This window comes from Octopus bimaculoides, chromosome 13 (assembly GCF_046866305.1).
Source record: "Octopus bimaculoides isolate indiv1 chromosome 13, ASM4686630v1, whole genome shotgun sequence".
Classification (NCBI taxonomy): Eukaryota; Metazoa; Mollusca; class Cephalopoda; order Octopoda; family Octopodidae; genus Octopus; species Octopus bimaculoides.
In genome coordinates, this window is record NC_142940.1 from 9602603 (window position 1) to 9626384 (window position 23782).

General features: G+C 36.9%; 4 protein-coding genes across 12 annotated transcripts in view; 2 read left to right on the top strand and 2 right to left on the bottom strand.

Annotated features, from left to right (window-relative positions):
* The first annotated feature begins 32 nt into the window (after positions 1 to 32).
* On the top strand, positions 33 to 7187 carry LOC106884188 (uncharacterized). Its single transcript, XM_052972322.2, has 2 exons — positions 33 to 171; positions 2061 to 7187. The coding sequence occupies exon 2, from the start codon at positions 2730 to 2732 to the stop codon at positions 4359 to 4361; it is 1632 nt and encodes a 543-aa protein (XP_052828282.1). The 5' UTR covers positions 33 to 171; positions 2061 to 2729; the 3' UTR covers positions 4362 to 7187.
* LOC106884194 (uncharacterized) lies at positions 5983 to 13770 on the bottom strand. 5 transcript variants are annotated; one of them, XM_089362031.1, is made up of 4 exons: positions 13639 to 13708; positions 12368 to 12436; positions 11565 to 11750; positions 5983 to 10620 (listed from the first exon to the last, which is right to left on the bottom strand). In XM_089362031.1, exon 4 carries the CDS (start codon positions 9427 to 9429, stop codon positions 7831 to 7833), a length of 1599 nt encoding a protein of 532 aa, XP_089218157.1. In that variant the 5' UTR covers positions 9430 to 10620; positions 11565 to 11750; positions 12368 to 12436; positions 13639 to 13708; the 3' UTR covers positions 5983 to 7830. The 5 variants fall into 5 exon arrangements, with proteins under 5 accessions (XP_089218157.1, XP_089218155.1, XP_089218156.1 ...); XM_089362029.1 differs by lacking the exon at positions 12368 to 12436 and having other exon boundaries at positions 13639 to 13770; XM_089362030.1 differs by lacking the exon at positions 13639 to 13708 and having other exon boundaries at positions 12368 to 12654.
* Positions 13745 to 17377, top strand: LOC149132807 (uncharacterized). Of its 2 annotated transcripts, none has more exons than XM_089362035.1 (2): positions 13745 to 13883; positions 15240 to 17377. In XM_089362035.1, the coding sequence occupies exon 2, from the start codon at positions 15904 to 15906 to the stop codon at positions 17197 to 17199; it is 1296 nt and encodes a 431-aa protein (XP_089218161.1). In that variant the 5' UTR covers positions 13745 to 13883; positions 15240 to 15903; the 3' UTR covers positions 17200 to 17377. The 2 variants fall into 2 exon arrangements, with proteins under 2 accessions (XP_089218161.1, XP_089218162.1); XM_089362036.1 differs by having other exon boundaries at positions 13756 to 15123.
* Positions 17378 to 17772: 395 nt separating this feature from the next.
* LOC106884187 (NF-X1-type zinc finger protein NFXL1) overlaps positions 17773 to 23782 on the bottom strand; it is a 35548-nt gene continuing 29538 nt past the window's right edge. For all 4 annotated transcript variants that reach the window (XM_089362022.1, XM_089362019.1, XM_089362021.1 and 1 more), the window contains exon 20: positions 17773 to 21434. In XM_089362022.1, the coding sequence (XP_089218148.1) occupies positions 21207 to 21434 (228 nt within the window). In that variant the 3' untranslated portion in view covers positions 17773 to 21206. The remainder of the gene's footprint in view (positions 21435 to 23782) is intronic.

The window sequence follows — 23782 nt, forward strand, 5'->3', positions numbered from 1 at the left end:
AAGATGGGAGACGGCGCAGGAGGACCGGAAAAGACCTGATGACGTCATCTCCGCCTCTTTTTACGTTTTTCTAGAAGCGGTGGGAAGGGAATCCGTAGTGTGGGAATCACGTAAGCGAAGACGTGGAAACACCTGAATCATTTAATCGCAGTACCTGATTGCAACTCAAAGGTAAGGGAAACTTTATTTTTGTGCCTTGAAACTACGATTCCTTACCACAGAGTTTGAAAATCAGTCGTAAAACATTTAAACAATAATTGAGCGAATAAAGTAAACAGCAACACATATGTCTGTGCATATATGTATATAAGCATGTACGAAAGTCTGTGTTTATCTGTAATACGTGTATGTAGATATGTGTGTGTATAGGAATATATATAGAAGCATAGCAAGATATAGGGAGCTCGGGAGTAACTATGTACAGCTGATGGCTGAAACACTAGCATATTTCACAAGTACCTCTTATCCTTGACCATATCCTAAATCTCTCAGTACGGTTATCGACACGACAGGCGAAATCATCTGCTAACATTGCACCAACAGAGCAATGGTTTCTACAATGAAATCAGTAGCCAAGGCAAGAACAGTTCCTAGACAGACTTTCACAACATCATCTTTTCCTTGTTACAGTTCATTAGAGTGCAGTAATACTCGGGCACCACCTTGAAGAATTATAGTCAAATCGACCTCACCACTTATTTTCTCTTTTAAAACCTGCTATCAGTCTCTTTCGCTAAATTGCTAGATTGCAGGAACATAAGCACACCAACACCAGTTGTCGTGCTGGAATGAGGGACAAACATAGTCCCAAATACACACACAGACATGTCCTTAAGCAAGACACTTTATTTCACGATGTTCCAGTTCAGTCAGCTGTAGACATTAGTTGCATCGTCACTGGTGCCAAGCTGTATCGACCTTTCTCTTTCCCTTGGATAAACATCACTGGCGTGGAGAGGGGAGTCTGGTATGCATGTGTAACTGCTAGTCTTCCATGAACAACTGTTCCCAGATTTCTGCCTAGTGGGGGAACTTTGTAGGTGCAATCCCATTATCATTCATGTCTGAAGGGAGTCTGTACCCTTTTTAAAAAATCTTATCTACCTATCTTCTGTCTACCATATCCACTCACAAGGTTCTGGTCAGCCCGAAGTTATATTAAAAAACAACTTGCCAAATGTACCATTCTATGGGACTAAATCCAGAACAATGTGGTTGTGAAGCAAACTCCTTACCACACAGCTATGCCTGTGCTATGTTAGCTATCAGGACAAGGCACATAGTTGAAAGAAATTAGCTATTGTTAGACCAGGAGATCTACCAGGTTTACCTAGCCAAGGTGGTATATGACAAACAGACAAGGCAACAGCTTTATATTAAATCACTTGTGGCCAGGGTTGCCAATGATTGTGTAATTCATCTTCCACCAAACTGGTTTTGTTTGTGTACTACTTGTGACTTGACAGGAAAGATTTTTGACAGAGGGAACATCACATTTGACATGAAATGTAAGAACACTGAAGCTAAATGGAAACTAAAATGACCTGCATGTGAGATGGTGAAAACAGACCAAAGAACATAGAATGCAAAAACAAAGCGGCGAACTCAAATGGCGTAGTGTTCTTCATCAAGAACATTGTGTACTGATGCCAATTAGTTTCAGAAGGGCTCAAAACCTAGTTTGTAGCACAAGTCTGCAAAGAAATTGTATTAAAACTTCAGGATGTCATGAACAAAGTGAGAATGATATATTCTACTAAATGGGTGAGGAGGGATGCGCGAATGAGAAGGAGCTACACCTACTGGAATTTTCCAGTTATAACAACATGGTATTGCCACCATGACTCGATCTCCCAATTCAAATTCATAAAAATGGAATTGGATGGTGACAGAAAATCATGGGAGTCTGCAAAAGCAGCATGACCAAAGAGAGAGTATATAAATTATATATCGTGTATATAATTATATAAATCGTATATATATTGTCTATGTCCATGTTCTGTTGAATCCTTTGACTTTAGCAGTCTTTAAATTTTTATATTCTTTCTCGTTTATTTCAGAATAACTGATGATATTGGCAGAAAAGGAATTTTTATATCTGACATCTTCAATATTTATCTTCTTTGATAGACTAAAGGAAGCTGTTATACAGAAGAACTATAACCATGTTTATATAAATTGGTGATGAATTATAGCGAAACATTTCCTCTCTATGAGATCGTCATCAACATTTCTCATATTCACAGCCTAATATATGTGGCAGATTAATTTCATTTGAAATAAACTTGGATTAAATTACAAAGATGCTTTCTGCCTCCTTCTGATATCAGCAAAGATCAGAGCTGATGGAACACAAGAAATAGTTGTTATCAACAAGCTATAAAAAGAGAAATAAGAAAAGTATTCCTACATATATATATATATATATATATAATGGTGAGAGGCAAAAATTCTGGAAAATTTAATTGTGTGAGAAAGTTTGGAAGCTGATTTTCTTTATCTGAACACTTTAGTGTTTAACTCAGCCATATCCGGCCGATATATTTTGATTATTTTATAATCAAACGAATGAGATTTGTCCTCTCATACCTACCCTGCAATGTCACTCTAAAAACAATCACATCGTTGAAGTTTGAAACTGATGAAATAATACGCAATTCATTCGAAACAACGTGAAGAAAAAAGCATTACGAATCACAGAATAATCCGAATACTAAAAGGTTAAAAAGATGCCAAAAGAGTTAGGAAAATCCCCATACCAATGTGATATTTGTCAGAAATCATTTTCTCAAAGATATAACCTAACAACTCACAAATATATTCATACAGGAGAAAGACCATATGACTGTGATATCTGTGGTAAAACATTTCGACGGAATCTGCACTTAATTGACCACAGACGTATTCATACAGGAGAAAAACCATATCACTGTGATACCTGTGATAAATCATTCTCCCGGAAACCAAACTTAATTCAACACAAGCTTATTCATACAAAGGAGAAACAATATCAGTGTGATATCTGTGGTAAATCATTCTCTCTCATTCATGCCCTAACAAAACACAAGCGTGTTCATACGGGAGAAAAACCATGTCAGTGTGATATCTGTGGTAAATCATTCTCTTCACAGGCCAGTTTAGCTAAGCACAATCGCATACATACAGGGGAGAAACTTTATCACTGTGATATCTGTGGTAAATCATTCTTTCAGAATGATCACTTAGCTAGACACAATCGCATTCATACAGGGGAGAAGCCATATCACTGTGATGTCTGTGGTAAATCATTCTCTCAGAATGATAGCTTAGCTAAACACAATCACATTCATACAGGGGAGAAGCCGTATTCCTGCAATATCTGTGGTAAATCATTCTCTCAGAATGGCCACTTAGCTATGCACAATCGTATTCATACAGGAGAGCGGCCATATCACTGTGATACCTGTGGTAAATCGTTCTCTCAGAATGATAACTTAATTATTCACAGTCGCATTCATACAGGAGAGAAGCCATATCGCTGTGATATCTGTGGTAAATCATTCTCTCAGAATGACAGCTTAGCTAAACACTCTCGCATTCACACAGGAGAGAAGCCATATCGCTGTGATATCTGTGGTAAATCATTCTCTCGAAGTGATCATTTAACTGTGCACAATCGTATTCATACAGGAGAGAAGCCATATCGTTGTGATATCTGTGGTAAATCATTCTCTCATAATGATAGCTTATCTAAGCACAATCACATCCATACAAGAGAGAAACGATATCACTGTGAAGTCTGTGGTAAATCATTCACTCAGAATGATGGTTTAGCTAAACACTGTCGCATTCATACGGGAGAGAGGCCATATTGCTGTGATATCTGTGGTAAGGCATTCTCTCGGAATGACCACTTAGCTGTGCACATTCGCATTCATACAAGAGAGAAGCCATATCGCTGTGATATCTGTGGTAAATCATTTTCTCAGAATGATAGCTTGGTTAAGCACAATCACATTCATTCAGAAAAGAAACTATATCACTGTGATATCTGTGGTAAATCATTTTCTCGGAACGATAGCTTAGCTAAACACAATCGCGTTCATACAGGAGAGAAACCATATTACTGCGAAATCTGTGGTAAATCATTCACTCAGAATGATGGTTTAGCTAAACACAATCGCATTCATACAGGAGAGAGGCCATATCGCTGTGATATCTGTGGTAAATCATTCTTGCAGAATATTCACTTAGCTGTGCACAATCGCATTCATACAGGAGAGAAACCGTATTGCTGTGATATCTGTGGTAAATCATTCTCTCAGAATGAACACTTAACTAAACACAAGCGTATTCATACAGGAGAGAAAACATCACTGTGATATGTGCTGAATCATTCTTTTGAAATGTCTCCTCAGTCAAGAAGGGTCTTTGCATCAGCCACAGTTTTGTTCAGTAACCCTCAGCAGGTTGTTCCATTGGAACCTCCAGTTGTCTGGAAAGAAGCCCATATTTGTGTGTGTATCCTCAACCACATCTTGAAAACTGGTATTGGTTTGTTCATGTCTCCATAACTTAACAGCTTAATAAAGTTTAATAGAAAATTACCACACTTTAAAAATAAGTCTTAGGTCAATTTGTTTGACTAAAGCCTGTCAATGCAGGGCCCCAGCATGGCTGCAGTCCATTGTCTGAGACAATTGAAAGATACGAAGGTACAATTCTTTTTTTGTGAAATACTATTCATATGTTAATCTCAGTCGTGCATGTTAGGCCCCCCCCCCCCCAAAAAAAAAGAAAAAAACATTATGAAGAAAAATTACGTTTATGAATTTGTGTTGCAAAATCCCTAATGTGAAACTGTGTTGAAACAGATATTGTTGGATTTCGGGATGGTCATTTTTTTTTGTGTTTATGTGGGGGGAAAAAAGCATGGACCATCCTGAGATACAAGGATAGGAAGAAAAAGTTAAGTCGGACACTTCTTCAGATTTCCTTTTCAATATAGCCTGCTGTTTTTGTTGTGCTCTTTGTAGGTTTTGGATTTCTTTTTCTGTCATTCTGTAACACAAATATTTCCTCATGGATGGGGTACTAGTCCATCACAGGATTACTCATTTTTGCCACCTGAGTGGACTGGATGAACATGATGAAATGAAGCGTTTTGCTCAAGAACACACCACATCACTTGGTTTCAGGAATCGAAACCACAATCTTGTCATTATGAGTCCATGTGCCTCCACAAATTTCTCTTCACTTCTCAGCTGGATGGTGAGATCCCAGTCCTGAAATGTACATCCAAGGTGTTAGAACACGTACCAGGCTTTACACAAAGTAAGTACTGGGATCCATTCAAAAGTTTGGCAAGATGGTGCCCCAGCATGGCGGCAGTCTTATGATTGAAACCAGTAAAAAAGAGAAAAGAATGCATTTTGCAGTAAGAAAGTGCACACACTAACATCTACAGTTCATCATGTTAGTTGATTAATAGGTCATCTTTTAGTTTCCAACTTGCCTGGTTACACGTGTTTAAAATTTTACCTGAAAATGTTGGATTTTTCCTAGGATGTAATTTAAAAATGCATCAATAAAATGCTACCAAAACATTTTAAACTCCACTTTTGTGTTCTCTTTTGCACACACACACACACAGATGCAGTGATAGAATTGAGATGGAAATAAATAAATCGAATCAAAATTTATGAATATTCAGATCTTTGAATGTTCAACAATCATTGCCACAAAGATGTATAGTGAACAAGGCTGTCTCACCGAATCTGCTAAACCTACCAAATCTACTCATTTGTTTTAATCAATGCATTGCTTAAGTTTTTCACTTCATCATTAATTGATTACTTCTTGTATTTGAAAATTGGATTATTGCAGCTAATGTTTTTGACTGTAGCATTTACACTAAACAAGAATAACCAAAATCATGTGTGTTTGTGTGAGCATAAATTCTATATTGTAAAGGTGAATGTAAGAATTAAAAATAACAGATGGTATTGTACATTTTTTTTTTATTTCTCATGAATAGTATTTATAAAATTTAAAAAGAACAAAATATCAATGAGGATTATTTTATAGAATACAACTATGATACATAAATTCCATGAATTAGAAAATATTGAAGAATAGGTTATTGGCATTTGAACTCTGTATGCAAAACTATGACACCAAATACTTTAATTCAGTGGTGACCCATTAGTTCTGCCAACCCAACTGCCCTTTTGCCACATATTAAGATGTACTGTAGGAATTGCATCAGTATTACAAAGACATTGGTAACAGATAATTTCTTAAGAACAAGAAATCGTTGACAAGACATGTGTTTTCCTAAGAATCTCATTAATAAATATTATGATATAAATGTGAAGATATAATTAGTTACAATGGTCAAAGATAACTTTTCTTGGGAATGCTATTAAAATTTGAGAGGCTGGTGAGACTCCTTTACTCAAACTCTCAAATTCCCAATCATGGATTCTTGATTTTTTTTTTTTGAAACTTTGTTTTTGATATGGTATTATTGAAAATGTAATGGTTTCTTAAAGAGAGTAAAATATCTGAAGCTCACCAATTAGCTGAACAAAGAAGGCTTACATTTGCACAACAATAAAAATCACAGGGAAAATGAAACAATATGTTTGTGTATATGTGGCTTATAGTTCATCAGTTCACATAAACCCCCAAAATTTGCTTAAAGAACTCCTTTTTTTGAACGTAATAAAATACATGTTAAGCTGACATAAAATAACTTTCTGCTCTAGGTAGAAGGCTTGAAAGTTTAGGGAGAGAATCAGTCAATTATATCGACCCCAGTGCTCAACTGGTACTCGTTTTATCAACCCTGAAAGGATGAAAGGCAAAGTTGATAATGGGTTATTTGAACTTAGAACATGAAACCAGAAGAAATACCTCAAAGTATTCTGTCCAGTCTGCTATCAATTCCGCCAGCCTGCCACCTTAAACCGACAATTATTGTTGACTCCCCCAACTCTATTTTCTACATCTAAAAGTGGACATCGCTTCTAGACCAAAATATATTGCATCACTGGGATCAATAATCTTTTCTACTATAGGCGCAATGACTGAAATTTTGGGAGAGGCAGCCAGTTGATTTCCTCAACTCCAATGCCTCAGCATCCTTGCCGCTGTATAGAGGAGGTAGAAGGGCCCAGTAACAGCTGCAAAAAAAAAAAAATAAAGTACACTGCCTATAAACGATCATGTCAGTCAATAACTAACTTATGTGTCCATACCTAAAGCCATAAATGACTGACCTAACCGAGTTCTTTATCATAGTAGATAGGCCCATCAGTACTGCCCATAGTTAATAAAATGGTGAATTTTACAGAGGTATCAAGTTGCTGTACCAGGTGATGTAAATTAATTAAGGAGAGAGTTAGTGGAGAGGAGATGCAGTCTGGGTTTGTGCCGGTCAGGGACATGACTGATGCTATATTCCTGGTTAGCCAACTGAAGAATAGATCTGTCTACCATTTCAAAACAATGATTTACCACAGGTATCACAGTGTTTTCTCTCTTGTATGAATGCTTTTGAGTTTAGTTAAGTGACCACTCTGAGAGAATAATTTACCCCGGATATCACAGCAATATGGTTTCTCTCTTCTATGAATACGATTGTGCACAGCTAAGTAATCATTCCGAGAGAATAATTTATCACAGGGAAATGTCTTCACTTCTGAATGAATGTGATTGTGCTTAGCTAAGCAGTCATACTGAGAAAACGATTTACCACATATATCACAGTGATATGGCTTCTCTCCTGTATGAATGCAATAGTATTTAGCTTAGCAATCATTGCGGGAGAATGATTTACCACAGATATCACAACAATGTTTTCTTTCCAGTGTGAATGTGACAATGTTTAGCTAAGTGGTCATTCCGAGAGAATGATTTACCACAGATATCACAACGATATGGCTCCTCTCCCGTATGAATGCGAATGTGCACAACTAAGTGGTCATTCCGAGAGAATGATTTACCACAGATATCACAGCGATATGACTTCTCTCCTGTATGAATGCGACAGTGTTTAGATAAGCTATTGTTGTGAGAGAATGATTTACCACAGATATCACAGTGATATGGCTTCTCTCCTGTATGAATGCGACAGTGTTTAGCTAAGCTATCGTTGTAAGAGAATGATTTATCACAGTGATATGGCTTCTCTCCTGTATGAATGCGAATGTGCACAGCTAATTGGTCATTCCGAGAGAATGATTTACCACACATATCACAGCAATATGGCTTCTCTCCTGTATGAATGCGACAGTGTTTAGCTAAGCTATCGTTGTAAGAGAATGATTTACCACATATATCACAGCGATATGGATTCTCTCCTGTATGAATGCGATTATGCACAGCTAACTGACGACTCTGAGAGAATGATTTACCACAGATATCACAACAATACGGTTTCTCACCTGTATGAATGCGATTGTGTTTAGCTAAGCTATCATTCCAAGAAAACGATTTACCACAGACATCACAGTGATACGGTTTCTCTCCTGTATGAATACGATTGTGCATAACTAAGTGATAATTGTGAGAGAATGATTTACCACAGATATCACAGCGATATGGCTTCTCTCCTGTATGAATGCGATTGTGTTTAGCTAAATTATCCTTCTGAGAGAATGATGTACCACAGATATCACAGCGATATGGCTTCTCTCCTGTATGAATGCGATTGTGTCTAGCTAAATGTTCATTCTGAGAGAATGATTTACCACAGATATCACAGCGATATGGCTTCTCTCCTGTATGAATGTGAATGTGTTTAGTTAAGTTGTGATTTTGAGAGAATGATTTACCACAAATATCACAGCAATGTCTTTTCTTTCCTATGTGAATGTGCTTAGTCAGACTATCATTCTGAGAGAATGATTTACCACAGATATCACAGTGAAATGTCTTCTCTTTTGAATGAATGTGATGATGCTTAGCCAAGCCATGATCGTGAGCGAATGATTTTCCACAGATATCACAGCAATATGGCTTCTCTCCTGTATGAATGCGATTGTGTTTAGCTAAGTGTTCATTCTGAGAGAATGATTTACCACAGATATCACACTGAAATGGTTTTTCTCCTGTATGAATGCGACTGTGCATAGCTAAGTGACCATTTTGAGAGAATGATTTACCACAGATATCACAGCAATATGGCTTCTCACCTGTATGACTGCGACAGTGTTTAGCTAAGCCATCATTCTTAGAGAATGATTTACCACAGATATCACAGCGATATGGCTTGTCTCCTGTATGAATGCGATTATGCGCAGCTAAGTTATCATTCTGAGAGAATGATTTACCACATATATCACAGCGATATGGCTTCTCTCCTGTATGAATACGACTGTGTCTAACTAAGTTACCATTCTGAGAGAATGATTTACCACAGATATCACAGTGATAAGGTTTCATCCCTGTATGTGTGCAATTGTTTTTAGCTAAACTGGCATGCCAAAGAAATGATTTACAACACACATCAAAGTGGTACTATTTCTCTCCTGTATGAATGCTTTTATGAATAGTTAAATTACTCCTTTGGGAGAACGATTTACCACAGATATCACACTGACATTGTTTGTCTCCTGTATATGTTTATGTACAGTTAAGCTACTTGTATGGTAGAATGATTTACCACAGATATCACACTGACATTGTTTGTCTCCTGTATATGTTTATGTACAGTTAAGCTACTTGTATGGTAGAATGATTTACCACAGATATCACACTGAATTGGTTTTTCTCCTGAATGAATATATTTGTGTTTTTCTCCTGTATGAATGCATTTGTGGTCAATCAAGTGCACATTCCGATGAAATGTTTTACCACAGATATCACAGTGGCATGGTTTTTCCTCCTGTATGAATAAATTTGTGAGTTGTGAGGTGATGTTTTTGGGAGAATGAATTTTGACAGATATCACATTGGTATGGTGATTTTCCTAACTCTTTCGGCATCTTTTAAACCTTTTGGTATTCAAATTACTCTGTGATTTGTAATTCTTTTTCATTCACGTTGTTTTGAATTAAACTTGTATTATCTCATAGGTTTGAAACTTCAACGATGTGATCTTTTTATAGTGGCATTGCAGGGTAGGTATGAGAGGCCAAATCTGGTTGGATTGATTGTAAAATAGTCAGAATATATAGGCAGGGTATGGCTGGTTTAAATGCTAAAGGCATTAAGAAAAAGATAATCAACTCTCAGACTTTCTCATATAATTAAGTTTTCCATTATTATTGACTCTCACTACTTTGTATATACGTAGGAATATTTTTCTTATTTCTCATTTTATAACCTATTCGTATTGCTGTTTGTTTTGTTATATTTCTATCAACTGTGATCTTTGCTGATATCGGAAGGTGCAGAAAGCGTCTTTGTAATTTAATCCAAGCTTATTTCAAATGAAATTAATCTGCCACATATATTAGAGAAATGTTGATGACAATCTCATAGAGAGGAAATGTTTCGCTATAATTCATCACCGATTTATATAAACATGGTTATAGTTCTTCTGTATAACAGCTTCCTTTAGTCTATCAAAGAAGATAAATATTGAAGATGTCAGATATAAAAATTCCTTTTCTGCCAATATCATCAGTTATTCTGAAATAAACGAGAAAGAATATAAGAAATCGAAGACTGCTAAAGTGAAAAGATTCAACTGCGCATGCACATATGTACATACAATATACATACATATATATATATATATATATATATACAATGCATAGACGATACATACAATATATACTCTCTCTTTGGTCATGCTGCTTTTGTAGACTGCCATAATTGTCTGTCACCATCCAATTCCATTATTATGAATTTGAATCGGGAGATTGAGTCACAGTGAATCTTTCATTGGCTGATTACACAACCATGGACGTCAGCCCTCTGGATGCCTTATAGTTACCATCTTGATAGAGGTTCGTGATCCTGGCTGTCGATCTTCTGGGATTCCTTCACTCCGCCTCAATGTAAGAAGCAACATTGGCTCAGCTGAGCTCTTCTGTCAATTCTTCATAATCCACCATGCTACAGTCCCTTGACTCTTGACTTCACTTCGTCGCTGGCAGGGTGACTCAACGGGTCCTGTACCTTGTCAAACGGCAGCCCATTACTAAGCAGCACACAGTCATCATTCCATGAGGTATTTTCAAAGTTCTTGCATACCCAACAGTAAATACAACACATGCTAATTTGCTTGCATCAAAGTGGCTACCAAAGCTGACCAATCTGTCCTTCCTTGCTGCCAATCCTATCAATGTTGTCAGTATGTCTCAGGTTTGTCATGTTAACTCTGCGGCCATCATTTGTGATCCACTCCAGGAAAACACTGAGAAGAATGGGAGTCCTTTGTTATGATTTTCCGAGTCAAAACGAAAGATCGCCCAGACTTTTCCTACATGCTTATATACATACATGCACACACACATATAAGTTGCTGTTTACTGCATTCGCTTAATTATTGTTGAAATGCTTTATGACTGATTTGAAAATCTGTGATATGGAATTGTAGTTTAAAGGTACGAACATATAGTTGCTCTTACCTGAAGTTGAGATTGGGTACCGTGGCCAGATCATTTAGTTATTATGGGTGGACTCCACATATCTCATCTCGGATCCCTTCAAACAAATTCTAGAAGAACGACGTAAAAATAGGCAGACTTCACGTCATCTGGTCCCTGCCGGTCCTCCTGCGCTGTCTTTCTACTTTTCTGTTCCGTTCAGTTATCCTACCACGAAAGAATTAGAATAAAGATGTCAATAGCAGAATCAAAATTTTGAAGTCGTGCTTTAGCCATTTTTTTTTTTTCTTTCAGAACCGGTATCTCGATAGCCGAAAATGTGGATTTCCGTTAAAAAATATTAAAATAAAAGGAAAGGGGATAGGTTACGTCTCCGCCATGTGCTCCCTGGGAACAATGAAAACTGAAATAAAGATTAAAACAAGAAAAACAAACAGTGTAATTATAAATTCAACATTGTTACTTCGTGAGATGTCTTTCGTGTCTTCAGTTTCCTTTTATTTCTACTGCTCACAACAAAACAACTAGATGTATGTAAAAGTGACGGTCAATATAAAGAAATATTTAGAAAAATAAATAAGTAAATGAGTGGAAATTTTACGGGTGAGTGTGTTAAATTACGAGGCACTAAAAGAGAATGACTCACCCCAGATACAACAGAATATGAAGATCCACACCCGTTAACAAAAACAGAAATAACCCCAGCCTACTGGGTGTGAACAACTGGGCACTATCATGCTTAGCATGATAGTGCCAACAACTGTGTAGAAAACGAATATGAGATAAACATGTATAATACAGATGTTTATATGAATAATACTTACATAATATATAACCGACGAGGAAGATGTCACAATATAATTGAAAGAAACAGGATATAACGTCGACGTTTACTGTAAAACAGAAGTTTCGACGATCGCTTGAAATGACCACTCTAAATTAAGTAAATTAGTAATTATTTACAGTCAATATGGGGTCCTATGTATCACTTGCAAACTAGTTCTGACGAAGTAAATCTAAATGTTTAATTAAATAAGACCAAGTTTAATGAGGAAAAGTGATAATGAAGAACTAACAAAAAGCAGTTAAGGGGGAAGTAACTCCATACCTTAATGTATTTCGACAATTTTTTAGTGAGTTTCGTATTCACCAAATTTAGTGGTTAGTTACTGGTTCTAAATGTAATAGAGTTGGTTGTTGTGTGATCGAATGTAACAATGTCCCAAAATAACGTGGAAATAAATCTATGCATAAATGTCAGAAGGCGTGTTTTGTTTTTAAAGCATAGTAATTTATTTGGAATTGTTAACAAGTGCTGAGCAAAGTGAGCGTGGACATGTAGGAATCAGAGAGAAGGTATGAAAAGAGACAATTGCACAGTTAGATAAGATGTTTGCAGTGGTGAGGATATAAGAGAAACGAACAAGCAGAAGCCGGTGGTACGAAGTCTGGTGTGAAATGTGAAGACTTCTTCGCTGAAGATTATGGCGTCGCGGGCCTTCTGCTGAATCACTGCCAATAGGCTTTCTTTAAGTCAGAAGTTAAGGATCTTATTATCAACCCACCATAAGATGCCACTTATTACAGTGTTAAGACGTAGACTTTATGATGGACTTCTCTATCTACAGAGCAGAAGTTTCGCACATAAGTGAACGATGAACATCATGCTGTCCATATGCCTTCACAGCTATTGAGACAAATGAAGGAACTAGCCGAAAATGCACCAGCAAAGTGTGTAATAGTCAAACAACGCTTTTACTCCAGACTGCTATCATGGATTATAAGTGCAATCCTGCTACACCTATTCCATTGGAAGCATCTGCATACACCTATTTCCACGTTATATTGGGACATTGTTACATTCGGATACACGACAACCAACCCTAATCTCTCAGAGAATCGAGGGGAAAGCCGTGCAGTAAATCTCCTTTTCCATCTCTCCGCGGGTCAACCTCGCCTTTCATACATCAGAGAATGATAAAATAAATTATTTCTGGCCTCAGCCACTAAAACCGCTGTGTTTGTACCGAAACTGGAAACAATTATTACTTACATTTAAATATCAACAGAAAGAAAAGGAAAAAGCGCAACTTACTTTGTCATCCTAACACAACAAGCTTTATCTTTATTCGATTCCTTAGGTGGAAGGGTCACTTACCGGAAATGAAGATGAGAGACGGCGCAGGAGAACCGGAAAACACCTAATGACGTCATCTCTGCCTCTTTTTACGTCGTTCTCCCAGAAATGGTGGGAAGGGAATCCGTAGTGTGGGAATCACGTAAGCGAAGACGTGGAAACACCGGTATCATTTAATCGCGGTACTTGATTGCAACTCAAAGGTAAGGGAAACTTTATTTTTGTGCCTTGAAACTACAATTCCTTACCACAGAGTTTGAAATCAATCGTAAAACACTTAAACAATAATTGAACGAATAAAGTAAACAGCAACACACGTGTGTGTGCGTATATGTATATAAGCATGTACGAAAGTCTGCGTTTATCTAACAGTCTTTATGCAGAGGTAATACGTGTATGTAGATATGTGTGTGTGTAGGAATATATATAGAAGCATAGCAAAATAAAGGGAGCACAGGAGTATGTACAGCTGATGGCTGACACAGTGGCATTTCCCTGGCATATTTCACAAGCATCTCTGGTTCTTGTCCATATCCTAAATCTTTCAGTATGTTTACAATCATGCCAAACACATTCAGCTGGCAGGCGAAATCATGTAGTGCTAACATTGCACAATAATCACTTGTGGCTTTGGTTGCCAATGATAGCGTTGTTCATCTTCCACCAAGGTGGTTTTGCTTGTGACCTGAGAGGAAGTATTTTTGACAGAGGGAATATCACAATTGCCATATGAAATGTAAGAACACTGAAGCTAAATGGAAACTAAAATGGCCTGCATGTGTGATGGTGAAGCAGTGTTGCCAGCTCTGTGAAAACGGACCGAAGAACATAGAAACACAGACTGCAAAAACAAACTGGCAAACATCTACTCAAATAGCGTAGGATTCTTCATCAAGAACTTTCTGTTCTGGTATCTCTGAGGCATGATGGTGAAAACAGACCAAAGAACATAGAAACACAGAATGCAAAAACAAAGTGGCAAACAGCTACTTAAATGGCATAGAGTCCTTCATCAAGTATCCATCAAGAACTTTCTGTTCTGGTGTCTCTGAGGCATGATGGTGAAAACAGACCTAAGAACATAGAAACACAGACTGCAAAAACAAACTGGCAAACATCTACTCAAATAGCGTAGGATTCTTCATCAAGTATCCATCAAGAACTTTCTGTTCTGGTTTCTCTGAGGCATGATGGTGAAAACAGACCAAAGAACATAGAAACACAGAATGCAAAAACAAAGTGGCAAACAGCTACTTAAATGGCATAGAGTCCTTCATCAAGAACATTGCATGCCCCAATAAGTCACACTGTGATTGTGTAATCAGCCAATGAAAGATTCGCTATGACTCAATCTCCCGATTCAAATTCATAATAATGGAATTGGATGGTGACAGAATCATGGCGGTCTACAAAAGCAGCATGACCAAAGAGAGAGTAGATATTGTATGTATCGTGTATATAATTTATATAAATCGTATATATTGTCTATGTCCATGTTCTGTTGAATCTTTTCACTTTAGCAGTCTTTGATTTCTTATATTGTTTCTCGTTTCTTTCAGAATAACTGAATAACTTGGCAGAAAAGGAATTTTTATATCTGACATCTTCAATATTTATCATCTTTGATAAATTCAGTCTAATATATGTAGCAGATTAATTTCATTTGAAATAAGCTTGGATTAAATTACAAAGATGCTTTCTGCACCTTCAGATATCAGCAAAGATCACAGTTGATGGAACAGACCAAATAGTTGTTACGAATAAGTTATAAAAAGAGAAATAAGAAAGATCATCATCATCATCGTTTAACGTCCGCTTTCCATGCTAGCATGGGTTGGACGATTTGACTGAGGACTGGTGAAACCGGATGGCAACACCAGGCTCCAGTCTGATTTGGCAGAGTTTCTACAGCTGGATGCCCTTCCTAACGCCAACCACTCAGAGAGTGTAGTGGGTGCTTAATTATATGATAAAGTTTGAGAGTTGATTTTCTTTATCTGAACACTTTAGTGTTTGAACCAGCCATACCCGACCCATATATTCTGACTATTTTATAATCAAACCAACCAGATTTGACCTCTCATACCTACCCTGCAATGTCACTCTAAAAACAATCACATCGTTGAAGTTTCAAACCTATGAAGTAATATGTAATTAATTCAAAACAATGTGAATGGAAAAGAATTACAAATTACACAGTAATCTGAATACTAAAAGGTTAAGATGCCGAAAGAGTTAGGAAAATCCCCATACCAATGTGATATTTGTCAAAAATCGTTTTCTCAAAAATATAGCCTCACAACTCACAAACATATTCATACAGGAGAAAAGCCACATCACTGTGATATCTGTGGTAAAACATTTCGTAGGAATGTGCACTTGATTGACCACAAACGTATTCATACAGGGGAAAAACCATATCACTGTGATACCTGTGGTAAGTCATTCTCTCGGAAACAAAAGTTAATTGATCACAAACTTATTCACACAAGTGAGAAACAACATCAGTGTGATATCTGTGGTACATCATTCTATGTCAGTTATCACCTAACAAAACACAAGCGCATTCATACAGGAGAAAAACCATTTCCGTGTGATATCTGTGGTAAATCATTCTCTTGTCATACCAGCTTAGCTAAACACAATCGCATTCATACAGGGGAGAGGCCATATCGCTGTGATATCTGTGGTGAATCATTTTCTCACAATTATAGCTTGGCTAAACACAAGCACATTCATACAGGAGAGAAACCATATTGCTGTGATATATGTGGTAAATCATTCTCTCAGAATGGTCACTTAGCTGTGCACAGTCGCATTCATACAGGAGAGAAACCGTATCACTGTGATATATGTGGTAAATCGTTCTCTCAGAATGATAACTTAGCTATGCACAGTCGTATTCATACAGGAGAAAAACCATTTCAGTGTGATATCTGTGGTAAATCATTCTCTCAGAATGAACACTTAGCTAAACACAATCGCATTCATACAGGGGAGAAGCCATATCGCTGTGACATCTGTGGTAAATCATTCTCTCAGAATGATAACTTAGCTAAACACAATCACATTCATACAGGAGAGAAGCCATATTGCTGTGATATCTGTGGAAAATCATTCTCTCAGAATGGTCACTTAGCTGTGCACAGTCACGTTCATTCAGGAGAGAAACCATATCACTGTGATGTATGTAGTAAATCGTTCTCTCAGAAAGATAACTTAGCCATGCATAGTCGTATTCATACAGGAGAGAAGCCATATCACTGTGATATCTGTGGTAAATCATTCTCTCACAATGATAGCTTAGCTAAACACTGTCGCATTCACACAGGAGAGAAGCCATATTGCTGTGATATTTGTGGTAAATCATTCTCTCGGAACGACCACTTAGCTGTGCACATTCGCATTCACACAGGAGAGAAGCCATATCGTTGTGATATTTGCGGTAAATCATTCTCTCAGAATGAAAACTTAACTAAACACAAGCGCATTCATACACGAGAGAAAACATCAATGTGAAATCTGGCCAGGTGTTTTCGATGATGTGGGTAATACTCTAGCAAATCACAACATTGGATATAGTTAGTTGATTAATAGGTCATCTTTTAGTTTCCAACTTGCCTGGTTACACGTGTTTAAAATTTTACCTGATGTAATTTAAAAATGCATCAATAAAATGCTACCAAAACATTTTAAACTCCACTTTTGTGTTCTTTTTTTACACACACACAGATGCAGTGATAGAATTGAGACGGAAATTAATAAATCGAATCAAAATTTATGAATATTCAGATCTTTGAAAAAAGTATTACATTCAACAACTTCTTCCACAAAGATGTATAGTGAACAAGGCTGTCTCACCGAATCTGCTAAACCTACCAAATCTACTCATTTGTTTTAATCAATGCATTGCTTAAGTTTTTCCCTTCGTCATTAATTGATTACTTCTTGTATTTGAAAATTGGATTATTGCAGCTAATGTTTTTGACTGTAGCATTTACACTAAACAAGAATAACCAAAATCATGTGTGTTTGTGTGAGCATAAATTCTATATTGTAAAGGTGAATGTAAGAATTAAAAATAACAGATGGTATTGTACATTTTTTTTTATTTCTCATGAATAGTATTTATAAAATTTAAAAAGAACAAAATATCAATGAGGGTTATTTTATAGAATACAACTATGATACATAAATTCCATGAATTAGAAAATATTGAAGAATAGGTTATTTTAGAAAATATACAGAAAAAATATATTTAAAGCTTAGTACTAATGATTTTTTTTTTATAAAGACATGAAGCCTGAGAGATTTTTAGAGGATATTTTATGGGAAGCTGTGAAGTTCTTGCCTATTTTCATAAAGCTTTTCACTTGGGGAGAATAAAAATTGTTCCAACCAGGAATCTTCCAGAAACTTATATCTGTGAAATTTGCCATCTTAATATTTATTCCTTTCAACTAAGCTGAAGGCCACATATTTATAGAGAAAGGGAGTGTTGTGGTGTATTGGACTTTTCTAGATTCTTCATTTGAGTATGTGTGTGTATATATAATGATATATATCAAAGGGTGTTAGCAAATCATTTTAATACATCATTTACAATCGTTTCATCATCATTCAATATTACCAATGATGCATAATGCTGTTGTCATTCCAGAACTATCAATTTTCATGTACAATGAAGGATTTCTTTTCTAATTTCCTAAATAGGAGATTTTGGATCAGTTGACATATATTCCTTTAAAGAATTCTGAGGAATCATGTTCAACATGTGTTATAAAAGAAATTCTGCATAGCACATAAAATGAATCAATAGTTGCAGAATGGTTTACAGCATTACATCAGTTTGATTATATTGAAATATGACGAAAAAATTGTAAATGAAAATGATTTGTTAGCTCCACTCTTTTGATATTTGTCATTATAAATACTCAATGGATAGTTGTGGATTTTCAGATAATTCAAATGGTAGAGCGAAAAAAGCATCTGACTTTTCAATTTCTTGATAGCCAGTATCTGCAGAAGTGCTTCATGAGGTAAACACAAGGTTTACATAGCCCAACTCACTTATCATCACCATTGTCTGTTTTCCATCCGGGCATGTGTTGCTCTACTATATATACATACATATATAAGGTTAAGTATGTACATACATATATTTATAGTCAATTGAATCAATTCCAATTATCAACACCAGAAAAATGTAAATGAAGTTGATAGTGTTGGCAATTGAACTCTGTATGCAAAACTATGACACCAAATACTTTAATTCAGTGGTGACCCATTAGTTCTGCCAACCCAACTGCCCTTTTGCCACATATTAAGATGTACTGTAGGAATTGCATCAGTATTACAAAGACATTGGTAACAGATAATTTCTTAAGAACAAGAAATCGTTGACAAGACATGTGTTTTCCTAAGAATCTCATTAATAAATATTATGATATAAATGTGAAGATATAATTAGTTACAATGGTCAAAGATAACTTTTCTTGGGAATGCTATTAAAATTTGAGAGGCTGGTGAGACTCCTTTACTCAAACTCTCAAATTCCCAATCATGGATTCTTGATTTTTTTTTTTGAAACTTTGTTTTTGATATGGTATTATTGAAAATGTAATGGTTTCTTAAAGAGAGTAAAATATCTGAAGCTCACCAATTAGCTGAACAAAGAAGGCTTACATTTGCACAACAATAAAAATCACAGGGAAAATGAAACAATATGTTTGTGTATATGTGGCTTATAGTTCATCAGTTCACATAAACCCGCAAAATTTGCTTAAAGAACTCCTTTTTTTGAACGTAATAAAATACATGTTAAGCTGACATAAAATAACTTTCTGCTCTAGGTAGAAGGCTTGAAAGTTTAGGGAGAGAATCAGTCAATTATATCGACCCCAGTGCTCAACTGGTACTCGTTTTATCAACCCTGAAAGGATGAAAGGCAAAGTTGATAATGGGTTATTTGAACTTAGAACATGAAACCAGAAGAAATACCTCAAAGTATTCTGTCCAGTCTGCTATCAATTCCGCCAGCCTGCCACCTTAAACCGACAATTATTGTTGACTCCCCCAACTCTATTTTCTACATCTAAAAGTGGACATCGCTTCTAGACCAAAATATATTGCATCACTGGGATCAATAATCTTTTCTACTATAGGCGCAATGACTGAAATTTTGGGAGAGGCAGCTAGTTGATTTCCTCAACCCCAATGCATAACTGGTACTTATTTCATTGACCTTGAAAGGATGAAAGGCAAAGTCAACCCAGGAAGAATTTGAACTTGGAACGTAAGGACAGATGAAATGCTGGTAAGCATGTTACCTGGTGTGCTAACAATTCTGCCAACTTGCCACATTGGGATCAATAATGATATCAATAAAAGACATTAAAAAATTAAGAAAGAAGAGAGAAAAAAGGTTTTAGGAAGAAATCAGTTGCCACTGAGAAAAATTCAAATTCGGATTATTAGAATTTAGCATGTTCAACTGCCAAAGAATCTAAATCTGCTCTCAAATAAAAAGAAAAACAAAACGGATGAAACAATGAAATTATATAACACAAAATGCACAAACTGTATATTAAATCAGTGTATCTTAATAGGATTTCAGTGTCACCACTCATAATGGTTACGCTGCTTGCATTTTCCACAAACTTAGGGATTCGTAGTACAAGTATTTCAAACAGCTTCTGTAGAATAAAGCTGATGGGAGACAGTTCTCCTGGATAGAACACCAGTATATTGAAAATGTCTTTCCTAAAAACATGGCACCCTATTTTTAACTGCTTGGGGACCTGAAGGTGAGTAGAATAAGGTGTCCTGCTTAGAATGAGAATAGAAAGGACTAAAGTGAATTTAAAGTGATAAACCATTGAGTTATCCACTTAGCCATTTGACCTATCTCAATAGCAATCATTTCACATTATTGCAGCCTCAGCATTCTTGCCGCTATGTAAAGGAGGTAGAAGGGCCCAGTAACAGCTACAAAAAAAAAAAAAAAAAATCAAGTAGTTTGTCTATAGATGATCATGTCAGTCAGTGACTAACTTATGTGTACGTACCTAAAACTGTAAATGACTGACGTACCCGAGGTCTTTGTCATAATAAGTAGACCCCTCATTACTACCCATAGTTAATAAAAGGGAGAATCTTTTAACCTGTGAAGAATATTCATCTCAAGTCAGTATCCAAAGTAGAGAATAAACATATCTTCTCAATATGTTACAAGACAATACGAGAGACTTGATTTGTTAGAAATAGCAGCAAAATATCACTCAAATCACATCCTATCATCTTAGAAATGGGATAATGTGGTCCTAAATATACTGTGTCTAAAGAATAGATGGGATGGTCATAAATAGACTGCTTGTGATCACAAGTCTGTTCACAAAGAAATCCCGTATGGCCAAAGAAACACTTACTTTTGAATGATCCTTTCTGGCTATTAGTTTTGTTCCCCAACCCCTGTGATTGTTATATTTTTAAAACGTGATGATAGGACTATTAATTATCAGACAAACTTATGAAGACATGAAAAATATACCAGCAGCTACAGCAATCACTGCAATGCTGACAGCAAAGACAGTTTTGCCATATTTCTGCATGAAAGTCAATTCAATTTTCTCTTCATAGACCCTGTTGCGTTTCTTTCGACCAATTCTTTTAGTTTTCCGTTCAAAATCTTCAATTTCCATTCGTTGTCTTCTTTCTTCTTCCTCCTGTTTCTTTCTAGCAGCCTCTTCCTGCATCTGAATTGAAATATAATAATAATAATAGTAGTAGTAGTAGCAGTAGTTATTTCATGACCATATAGTCACTAATACTATAACTTAATTCAAAAGTGAATAATATCAACAATCTTTTCTACTAATGGCACAAGGCTTGAAATTTTCTGGGCAGGGGCTAGTTGATTTTATCGACCCCAGTAAGTAACTGGTACTTATTTCATCAACTCCGATAGGTTGAAAGGTAAAGTTGACCTTGGTGGAATTTGAACTTAAAACATAATGCTAACGATTATTTTCTACTCTAGGTACAAGGTCTGAAATTTTTGGAGAGGGGGCCAGTGGATTAGATTGACCCCAGTACGCAACTGGTACTTAATTTATCAGCCCCCGCAAGGATGAAAGGCAAAGTCGACCTCAGCGGAATTTGAACTCAGAACATAGCCACAGGCGAAATACCGCTAAGTGTTTCATCCAGCGTACCGCCTTAATGATAATATCAATAATAATAATAAGAAGAAGAATGGTTTCAAACTTTGAGATAAGGCCACCAGTTTCAGAGGCAAGGGTAAGTTAGTTACATTGCCCTGCGGTGTTCAACTGGTACTTATTTTATTAACTTCGATAGGGATGAAAGACAAAGCTGACCTCGGCAAAATTTGAACTCAGAATGTAAAGAGAGACGAAATGCTGCTAAGCATTTTGTCCAGCATGCTACTAACGACTCTGCCAGCTCACTGCCTTAATAATAATAATAAAAATAATGGCTTTTATATTGAGGTTTAAGGTCAGCAGGAAAAGCCAATATTATTGAACCTTGCACTTGACTACTAACTTTATTTTATTGATTCTGGAAGAAAGAAAGGCAAAGTTGATCCCTGCAGAATTTGAATTCAGAATGCAGAAGAAATACTGTTAAGTATTCTCTCTGACACACTAACAATTCTGCCAACTCACTTCCTTAATAATGATAATACTTTCAAACTTTGGTGCAAGGCTAGCAATTTTGAGGGGAGGAGGTAGTTGATTACATTGATCCTAAAAGGATGAAAGGCAAAGTCAACTTGGTGGAATTTGAACTCAGAATGTCAAGAGCTATGTAAAAAACGTAACTAAGCTTTTTCTCTGACATACTAATGGTTCTACCAGTTCATTGACTTCATAATAATAATAATAATAATCCTTTCTACTGAAGGCACAAGGCCTGAAATTTTGGGGGAGGGGACTAGTTGATTAGATCAACCCCAGTGTTTCACTGGTACTTAATTTATCAACTCCAAAAGGATGAAAGGCAAAGTTGACCTCAGTGAAATTTGAACTCAGAATGTAGCGACAGGCGAAATACTACTAAGCATTTTGCCTGGTGTGCTAACAATTCTGCCAGCTTGCTGCCTTAATAATAATAATAATAATAATAATTTCAAATTTTTCCACAAGGGCAGACATTTTGGGGGAGGGGATGTGTCATTTACATTGACCCCAGTGTTCAACTGGTACTTAATTTATCAACCCGAAATGATGAAAAGCCAAGTTAACCTTGGTGGAAATTGAACTCAGAACATAGCAATGGGCAAAACATCGCCAAGCATTTCGTCCAGCATTCTAACACTTCTGCCAGTTCACTGCCTTATTCATCATCAATCATCATCATCATCGTTTAACGTCTGCTTTCCATGCTAGCATGGGTTGGACGATTTGACTGAGGACTGGTGAAACCGGATGGCAACACCAGGCTCCAGTCTGATTTGGCAGAGTTTCTACAGCTGGATGCCCTTCCTAACGCCAACCACTCAGAGAGTGTAGTGGGTGCTTTTACGTGTCACCCGCACGAAAACGGCCACGCTCGAAATGGTGTCTTTTATGTGCCACCCGCACAAGCCAGTCCAGGGGCACTGGCAACGATCTCGCTCGAAAATCCTACAGGAGCCAGTCAGGCGGTACTGGCAACGGCCACGCTCAAAATGGTGCATCTCATGTGCCACCCGCACAAGAACCAGTCCAGGGGCACTGGCAACGATCTTACTTGGCTTGCCGGGTCTTCTCAAGCACAGCACATTTCCAAAGGTCTCGGTCCGTAGTCATTGCCTCGGTGAGGCCCAATGTACGAAGGTCTTGCCTCACCACCTCAGCCCAGGTCTTCCTGGGCCTACCTCTTCCACGGGTTCCCTCAACTGTTAGGGTGTGGCACTTTTTCACGCAGCTATCCTCCTCCATTCTCACCACATGTCCATACCAGCGCAATCGTCTCTCTTGCACGCCACAACTGATGCTTCTAATGTTCAGCTTTTCTCTCAAGATACTTACACTCTGACGGGTATTCACATTGACATTACACATCCAACGGAGCATACTGGCTTCATTCCTTGCGAGCT